Source organism: Pygoscelis adeliae, unplaced genomic scaffold, assembly GCF_000699105.1.
Source record: "Pygoscelis adeliae isolate BGI_AS28 unplaced genomic scaffold, ASM69910v1 Scaffold420, whole genome shotgun sequence".
Classification (NCBI taxonomy): Eukaryota; Metazoa; Chordata; class Aves; order Sphenisciformes; family Spheniscidae; genus Pygoscelis; species Pygoscelis adeliae.
The window spans coordinates 1142960-1152758 of NW_008823871.1; the positions used below are offsets into that span (position 1 = coordinate 1142960).

At 43.6% G+C, this 9799-nt stretch overlaps 1 protein-coding gene across 1 annotated transcript in view; it reads right to left on the minus strand.

The window, feature by feature from the left end:
- Positions 1-775: 775 nt before the first annotated feature.
- Positions 776-9799, minus strand: part of PSMD13 (proteasome (prosome, macropain) 26S subunit, non-ATPase, 13) — a 12026-nt gene continuing 3002 nt past the window's right edge. Inside the window, exons 2-13 of the mRNA XM_009334122.1 lie at positions 9597-9675; positions 8657-8691; positions 8523-8578; positions 8099-8142; positions 7754-7840; positions 6724-6895; positions 6150-6229; positions 5940-6065; positions 5167-5229; positions 4129-4209; positions 2354-2470; positions 776-1606 (exon numbers count right to left, since the gene is read on the minus strand). Of these exons, the coding sequence (XP_009332397.1) occupies positions 1511-1606; positions 2354-2470; positions 4129-4209; positions 5167-5229; positions 5940-6065; positions 6150-6229; positions 6724-6895; positions 7754-7840; positions 8099-8142; positions 8523-8578; positions 8657-8691; positions 9597-9675 (1036 nt within the window). The 3' untranslated portion in view covers positions 776-1510. The remainder of the gene's footprint in view (positions 1607-2353; positions 2471-4128; positions 4210-5166; positions 5230-5939; positions 6066-6149; positions 6230-6723; positions 6896-7753; positions 7841-8098; positions 8143-8522; positions 8579-8656; positions 8692-9596; positions 9676-9799) is intronic.

Sequence of the window (9799 nt, forward strand, 5' to 3'; positions counted from 1 at the left end):
CCCCGTGGCTGGCATTAAACCCTGAGAGTCAAGACAGCAAACTAGAAAAAGCATGCAAAGTATAAAAATTCCAGTAGTACAGTTTGTTAGAGTGACACCAGAGAATCAAACTGATAACTAGAGCTCTCGAATCACAGCAGTAATCAAACTGGCGCTGCGAAGCAAGAACTGACCGTGGATACATTGGCAGCAGCATTTAAAAATCCACTTAAATCCCAAGGAATTTAGCCAGGTATGTGAATATGACTCCGTTCAATTTAAAGTTACTGTTATAAACCTTAGTGTAGTTTGCTATTACCGCCTTATAATTAGGAGTATTATGCATCCAAATGGATACTTGGAGGCAGCCTCCAGTTCAGATCTGCATTTGTTTCAAATTCTCAAAGTGGGCAATCATCTTCCATCCCCATAAAGACATCGCAGCAGCAGTAGAGCAAAACAATTACATTACAGAAAGCTTTTAAAGTAGCAGTTGTTAAGAGGCAAAAGCAGAACAAAAACTTGTTGTCTCAGCCCTCATTTAGGCCTTTTCAGTCAGTAATGCTTCCTCCACTTGAGAAAAGGCATCAGGACTACAGCTTCCCACAAAAGAAAAGGACTTGACAATAAAGTACATAGAGTAAATTACATACTAGTCCCACTGGTGATTAACAGACTGTTTAAATCTGTCTTGTTCTTGGACAAAGAGTTTTTGTAACATGAGACTTAAAAGAAAGCATATTTTTAAACAGATCAGAGGCTCAACTGCAAGTTATGAAGACGACAGACACAGAACTACAGAAAAGGGAAGGCAGAGAAGTTTATTCCAGCAATACTGCTGCACCTCACTTTAGCACAAAGTGTTTGTAAAAGACAACCACCCCCAAAAGTATACAAAACCACATCCACTAAACAGTAATCCTGGAAAACACCCTTTGACGGAGTAAACGCTTCCTCTACTGCAGATGAGGAGGAGGGGTTGTGGAGGAGGGGGGCAAAAGGAGAAAGATGATTTCAGTAATGCTGCCTTTGGGCTGCTGCGGGGGCAGGGGGAGAGACAGGTTACCGGGGAAGGTCATGCCCTCCTAAGGCCAATACCGCTAAGTAGTACCACATATTGGTCAGGCACCTCTCTAGCATGTTCTCATAAAGGAGCTTCTGCTAGCCCCTTTACCCGGCAAATAGCTTCCGCTCCCGTAACATGCAGCCAGCATCACATCCTCTCACAACGGTTTGATAACAAGACTGATAAATCAACCACTGCGGAGCCTTTGTCCTCCTTTTACGAGAGCGGGATGGGAGCTCTCATGGTCAGTGCCACTAATGTTAGCGCATAGGGAAATCTTGACTCCAAGCACCAAAGGGTTACACAGCAAAAGGCCACTTACTCCTCCGAACAAGCGTCAAAAAGCTGCTCTCCCCTCTGCCCACCCACCCCCCTTCAATATAATTCAGTACAGAGTCAGTGGTCTGAGTGCTGCTAGCGTCAGCAGCAGTAGAAATTACTCTCCCAGGGGTAGTGCAAGGTCCTCTATGTTAGGATGTCATGAGCTTGGTGCTCCACCAACATCTCCATGCTCCTCACATCTGTGCACCAGAACTCCAGGCGGTCTTTCATTCCTTTGATCTGCAAGGCAAGCCCACAGTAACTTTAATGCCTCAACTACTGGAAATACCGATATCCACCTTAAGGACAAACACTTGGGATCCCAAACAACTACTCAAAACCCCATACATCTAGAAAGATGCTACTTAACATCTTTTACCATCAAAATGGCCATGTTTAAAGTTAAATCGAAATGCACAAAAGGAATTGTTTGCAGCTAGTATTTCATGTACTGAATTTTTTTTTTTTAAAAGGTAAAAGGCACCCTATACAGTCTCCTAAAATGTTACAAGGATGAACTTGAGACGCTCAGCACCTTCGTCTTTATCACCCTGAACTTCTCTCTTCCCAAGACAAGCGTGCCACCTACAACCCAGAAACTCCAAGATTTTGGTTCATGCATTTAGGCTTGAAGCAGCCACACAGATGTCTGCATCATTCTGGAAAACACAGTCATAGCATTTGTGGTTTATGGTGGTTTGTGTGGCTTTCAGAAGAGAAGTGTCACTAATATCCTATTCTATCTCCTGACAGGTTTCTAACTACTTACTGCAAAACACAGCTACAAAACGCTCCATGTACCCAAGGTAAAAGCTAAAGGCAGCAATGTAAAAAAGAATGAGGAAAAGCTGGAAATACTTCCTCGTTTTCCAAGCATCTTAAGAAGCACTAAGGAGACATTCTCAGTGACCCTTCACAGTTAATTTCCAGGTCACCTCACACACCAAAACAAGTTAGTGCTGCCTTAATATTCAAGCTGGTCATTACCTGTTGTAAATCCAACACGCGTGGTTGTACCCATGTCATGTGCACCTTCTTATCGACTTCATCAATACTGCCCTTTACCAAGCCTACCGAGAGAGCCTTCATCACCAGCAGTTCCACCTAAACATAAAAAAAATAGTAATTCAAGGAAACAGCTGAAAATCACCCAGTTTCCCCTGAGATGAATAAAATCTTTAAACGGCACTAGCTTTTGGAAGACTGTTTACTACACACAACAAAATCAAGGGCAGCTGCAGCCTCTCTCACACCCACCTTTTAGGTTATAAAACTGCCTTGAGACTCGACATCTAAATATACAGGAGAGATTTCTTTTCCCTAAGAACGGATTTATTTTCTTTTCTCTGAAATCCCCGGAAGATCAAGGTAACTGGAAAGAGTCAACATGGATTTACCATGGGTAAGATGTGCTTGACCAATATGATTGCCTTTTTAAATTAAATAACTTGCTCAGTGGTCGAAGAGAGCGCCGTAGGTGCCCTGTACCTTTCTTTTAGCAAAATGCTCAACAGGACCTTCTACCACGTCCTTGTTGACAAGGTAAGCTACGGCACAGACAGAACCACCACAAGATGAGTGGAAAATGTGCTAAACCACCGAGCTCAAACATTAGAGGCTCGAAGTTGAACAGGCAGCTGGTTATGAGTAGTGTTCCTTAGGGGTTGACACTGGGTCTGATACTATTTAACTGTCTTTAAGCTAGCTGGATGACAATTTCACAATGCACCAAACTGGTAGGGAGAGGTAGGTGTGCTGGAAATAAGAGCTACCATGAAGAGAGACCTCAATAGATTGGGCTAACATGAATCGCATGAAGTACAGTGAAGATAAGCATGGAGTCCTGCACCCGAGACCGAACGACCACAAGCAACCTGACAGGCAGAGGTCTGACTGGCTGCGGTGTACTCTGAATATACTCAGCGGAGTATCCTCTGATGGAAAGGAGCAGAGTCTGGGGGGGGACAGCAAACTGTGCAAGAGCCAGGGGCGTGCCCCCGTAGCAACAAAGGGGAACTGCGTCCTGCTCTGCATCAGTAAGAACACAGCCAGCAGATCAAGGGATGTGATCGTTCCACTCAGCACTTGTTGGAGCATACCTGCAACACCGTGTCCAGTTTTGCGTGCCCCCCTTTCAGTTTAAGGGGGGCACAGCAAAACTGGAGAGTCTAGCAAAGGGCCACCAAGATTAGGAGGCTGAGAACTTGACATTATGAAGAAATTTTATTTGTTCAGCCTAGATAAGAGGCAGCCTGGGGATACCTCATCACAGTCTTCCAGTGCCTAAAAGGCAGTAACACAGAAGATAAGAGGTACTATTTTCACAAGGATGCAAGGTGAAAGGACAAGAGACCACAGGCAGGATTTACTTGAGCGAGGATTCCATCTGGATAACAGAAGAAAATTCTTCACCATGAGAAAAATTAAACATCAGTGACATTTCCCCCCGCTGGAAAAACTCAAGACAGCTTGACAGGGCCCTGCATAATCTAATCCAAAGGCCTGCTTTCAAGAGCACATGGGAACAGATTACCTAGAGCTCTCTTCCAACTTAAGACTATGACTAAGAATCTTCAAAAATTTATTTGCCAAGAAACAGGAGCATCAAGCAGTTAATTCCTTCTTAACACAGTTCTGCAAATGCACAAGAACAGGGGAGAACATTTCTACTTAAGAGTTCACCTATGGGAGTAGGTCTATCCAGACACTTGTAGATCTTCAAGAACTTGGACATTAATAAGTTTGTCTAAACCTGAACTCACCTCATTCACAGTGACTTTGGCACTCTTAGCAATCTCTTCAAAAGTGAGCTGTCTGTGATTGGCCGGTCGGGTGAAAGTCATCTGAACTCAAGTAAACAAAACAAAAAATAAATCCCACACAGTTTTAGTTTTTTCCAACAGTGCGCACAGCTTCCCTCATACTGCCCTGCCGAGCTCTCAATCTGCAGTAGCAACTGCATTTCTCATATTTAATCAAAATACTTCAAAGAAAAATGCATTTACATCAGCAGAAAGGAGTAGTACCACTCCCTCCTCCACACACACCTTGCTGCTCCACACAGATTTCTAGGCAACATAATCTCCAAAGCAGATCAATCTGTGTTGAAACATCCCAGTGCATACCAAATCCCTGAGATAACACAGTACCTATAGGTGATAAAACTCGTTCACAGTAAAACACTAGAAGTGGAATACATATACACATTAACATACACAAATATTGGTATGTGGGTGTGTATAAACATACATTACGCTCCAGAGAACTCAAATATTTAAGTTTTTGAAACAGATCCAGGGCCACGGAGGTTTATACACCAGTATTATTTGGTAACAACAGAGCCAAAGCCTTCAAGTCACAGGAAAGAAACTGTTTAAGTGTGTAGGGTTACCTATCTGGGAAAGGATTTTCAGTCCTTAGTAAACAAAGATTTTAACTGTTTTAGAAATCTTTGTTATACTCGAACACACTTTAAGAGTTATCATTTCAGATACCATCCTCAAGATACAAAGCTTGCTCTTTTTCTTCCCCACCTCCATATCCTGCCTGAAAGAGCACACCCTTGAAGTCGCAAACAAGTAGTAGCCACAAGGCTTTTTTCCCTAGCAGTCCTTGCCTTTTGGCACCACCTAGAGGCAAAATTTGCAGTCAACTATTTCTACCCACGAGTTTCTGTAAGACGAGTGAATGCATGCACCCAGCAGAGAACAGAACATTTAGCAGTACTACCCCCACCAAAAGGTAGCTGGAGCAGCCCCTTTCCATTTCCCACATTTAACACATCACAGTTCTCAGCTCACCTCCATAAGACATAACAGTTGAATCTTTTGCAGCAGAAGTGCTTCATTTGCAGCCAGATCTGGCTGTAAGAGGATAAAATGGAACAAGTTAAGTTATTACTTCCCCCTCCCCCCCCCCCCAGGGGAGAACAGCATGCTACACACAGGAGTAAGCCACATGGGGACCCCCTACCCTCATTTACGAGGGAGGAGGCCATTACAACCCACCCACTACCTGGTAACGGTTCCATAAAACAAACCATAAGAACTGCACAATTAAATGCAGCGCTTCGCAAGGCAGGCAACCTTGTACCATAGGCCAGAGCCTCGCACAAGTGGACATACAAGTCGACCTGTAAATTACTGCTATATCAATAATTTCTGGTATAGTCAGTGTAGTTAATATCCAACACCACTGTTTTCCTCAAACTTCCTAGAACACAAAGGAAAACCACTATTTTACATCGGAAGCAGTTTAATACTGGGAACGAATGGCATTGCAGAAATTAAATCAGAGATTATCTTCCTGTGCAGGACTGCATGCCGTTTTTGTTTGCTTTCCCCTTGGATCACAAGAGACTTCTCTTTACTTCTTTCAATCAACGAGACACAGAGGAAAGCCAAAAGAAAACTAATGGTACGTATCAAGATGAAAAAAACATTATACTTCTATGATTAAAATTATACCAATGCACCGGAGTCAGGAATTCTTAAGGTAAAGGTCTACAGAATCTAAGTGTCCTCTGTAAATATTGAGCCTAGGCCTTAAGCAATATAGCAACTCATTCACTCACCTGCTGACCCCACGCCGACTTCAAAGCCTGAAATGTCTCTACATTACCACTGTTGAAGGCATAAAGTGTGTCAATCAGCCACTGCCGATCAGTGTTTCTCAGGGACTCCAGAACAGGGTGCATGAGCTGCAGAAACCAGGCAGGACAGCGTTAATAAGGTAAAATGAATTCCTGATACTCAACGAGTGAAGCAATGCAGCATCAACTTACCAGCTCCCCGAAGTTATAAACACCTTCTCCCAAGAGCCCTGCCAGTCCCAGGGTAAAGGCTCTCTCCTGCTGCTCTGATACTGAAAAAAAAAAAACCAACACCCCAACAAATAAAAAACCCCAAACTAACAAAAATAGTTTGGATGAAGCAGCAGTCTAAGCCCCATCAACCCCTCCCTCACCTTCCTCTCTGTGCCTGTATTAAATCATCCTCGGCCCTCCTTCTCATCCTCTCCCAAGCCCCAAATTCAGAAGCCGGCAGTAACCACAGCAGTAGCACAAAAGAGTCGCTTTTTGAATCTATATTAAAGATTTTTGGGAACTAGAACAAACTATCCCTTCCGGTGGGGACGCTTCTCCCCTCCCACCACTTCAACGCAGCTTAGGAGCAGAATCCTACTCAGCCATTCTTCTTGTGGGTTCTTCCTCTTTCTAGCTAGATCCTGGCGCAATCACGGCAGATTCAAAATAATGTTGAGAAAATCTGTTCTCTGCCAGTGCATTTACTTAGATTGAAGTGATGAAACAGAGAATGAAAACTGGGACCTTCTATGCTCGGCAAAGGAAGAGTTACCTGGCAGATCTTTAACATCAATGCATCCCAGAAACCGCAGAGCGTCCTTATAGTAAGAGGCATGGTTCCCAATCGTCTGGTAGTACTTGCTGGAGAGATCATAGAAGCGGCTGTGAACTGAAGTCACCCCAGGGAGATTGTTCAGCATCTCCTCAACCTCCTCAATGGTCTCCTAGAGAAGGGTGAAAACCTGTTTGTTACAGGCGAAGGTACACCTCATACAGACACGCGCCCCCAGCCTTCTAGCTCACCACTGAAGGGTTACAGCATTCTTGTGTGGTCCAGAAGTAACATCCACTCAGTAGAAAGCAGATGAGACCACAGTCAAAGCCACTACCGCAGTATTAAAAATAAAGCAATGGCATTCTTCCTTTACGTAGTAGTTAGCTTAAAACAAAAACCCCAAACACCAGAAAAACAATCCTGCAGTTATACTTACATACATATATATATACACACACTTATACCCAAACCCATCAAACTTTGTGCTTGCTCTAAGAGACAAAGCTGCACTGCGTGAGAAAAACTCATCTTAGCTTTAAGAGATGGTTCTCAAAAAAGCCAAGAGATGAAATAAACAACACGCTTAGCACAGGAAACGATACACTAATTCAGTCACCGCTAGCAGCTCGCCAACAAGCAGCATATATACTGCTGAATTCACGAGACCCTCTAAGCTGCGAACTGGAATATATCAAGGTATTTTTTCCCTCTCTTCCGAGCTGCGCGCACCAACAGTTGCGGTGATCAGCTGCAGGCCACCAATAAGCAACAGCACCTCAAAGGCTACATGCATCAGAATCTTACTGAAACTTCAGAGATTTGGCTGTAAGTACTATACACACATTTTTATGGCCTACAAGATGTAAAGCAGAACCACAGCTCTTCCTGGAAATCCCAGGAGCTGCAAATTTATCATCTTCTCGTTCAAAACTGAAGCACAGACATGCCCATGCTGTAGTAACTGCTGAAGTGTGTCACAGTGCTCCAAAATATCCGAACGCTTGAACCACTCAGGTCATCACCTCACCTTGGTGACCTGCAGGTCTCCAATGTTCAGCTTGAGCGCCCCAATGGCTGTTTTACACAAAATGACAGCTTCATCACTGCTTTTTACCTGCAGTTACACAAAGATACACGTTCAGAGAGTGTTACCCTTGCAGCCAGGTAGGCTCTTGAAACCTAGACTGTGCTGGTTGCATTTCATTTGTTAAGATGTTCCTGCATTAAAATACAGAGCTGTTCACCAAGAAAAAGAGTAGGTATTGTCTAGGTTTCAACATACACATATCTGCCTCTTCAGCTATACCATATATGCTCATATGCAAAACAATTCCTGTAGGTGGACTACCAGAAAAAGCAATTTCAAAAATACCTTTTCTCGAGTCTTTTCCAGAAAAGTAAGGGCCACATTGGGATCTGAAGTAAAGGGAAAAAAAAAAAATAGGCAGCAATATCAGGAATTCCCGTGGAACTAAATCTCAATCTAGAAATAAATCCTTTTACAGGATTCATGAAGACTGGAGTATATTTTTTCTATAGTGTACCGCTCAACCTTCAAAAGTTGCTACTATCGTAGGCCGGGCTTTCTGCTCATCAGCCGTTTCTCTAGCGAAGCAGTAGACCTGCTGCTCTATGTAGCGGTAAATATTTAAGCTCTTTGAGTTAATGCTTTCCCTTTTCACTATACCAGAAAGACGATAGCTTAACATTGAAGAGTTAGCTGTTACTATTAACTAGTCAAATTTCATAGGCATCAGTTGCTAAAAATACTGTAAGTAACAGGTAAGGACACTTACCTGTCATCTGCCTGACTACATGAAGAATGATCTCTACCAGGGACAAGGGGTTCACCCTGGAACAAAAAACTCATCGTCAGAACAGCCTTAGTCAACAGTAGGTTACCTAAAAACCTCCAGGCAAAGAAACTCACCTGTGTTCAAACTCACTGATGAAGTTCTCATACAGCTGTAGGCACAAAGATATCGACAGTGAGGGCAAAAAGAAATTTCGTTTCAGCTACGACACTCGCTTTTCACTGTATCCCAACACGTTTTTCCAACAAATTAGAGGGCATCCAACTACACCGTACAGAATCCAGGAGCCAAAAATTGCTCCTTTTAGATAATTCTATCTCTGCAGTCTCCTTCCAACTGCAAGGAGTGATTCAAGAAACTCACGAGCTAGTAGATACTACAACACAACGCCTCCCTGCTAGGGGCTGGCCTGGTGCATGTCTTCAGTCACCACTGTACAATAAGCACCGGCCTAAAGCTTTCAAATTTCTCTTTGCACGCACTCGGAAAAGAGGCTGTCTCTAGAAACCCACGGCTCTTTATCATGGAAGTAACTATCTCCTGGGGAACGGAATTTTAACCTAAAAACACAAAGGAGAGCGAAAATACATGATTACTTGTGGCATAGAGAGAACATGCGGCTCTGGGCTGAGTACGCTGTTATCTTCATAAATGGAAGAAGCTCCCGGACAGCGGGTGAAATAACCTACAGAATACTTTGAAGCATTTGCGAACACCTGACAATCCATCCTACGCTTGCAGCTGCAAACCCCTTGTTACAAAAGGAAAAGGCTCCCCCTGCACGCCCGCCCCCCCACCCCCCAAAATCTTAATTGCATGAAAGAATCGTTTTGAAGCTTCTAAAATTGACACATTTAGCTTTAGCAGAATTTTCACACACCTACCAAATCCCGCACACTCACATCTAATGCATAAACCCCAGGAAGCTGAATTCACCTAGTTTAATAATTCTCCAGAGATAAGTCACAGGCTGCTTATTTTTCACTAGTACAAGAACACCATCACTCATCTTCGCTACAGAAAGATAAAACACTTGGGAACAATCAAGCACGTCACCTTGATGAGTCCATCTCCTTGGGCAAAGCAAGGGTCCTGAACAAAGTCCAAAACTTGCAGAGTCAGCTGGTGCCAGAGTCTTAAGAAAGAAGAAGGCCACTCAGTGAGTTCACACTTCACACCAGCTCCTCAACTCGTGCCACATCCTACATGTCACACTCAAAGTCTGTCGAAGCCGCCTGTCCCTGCGGCTGCTGTGACCA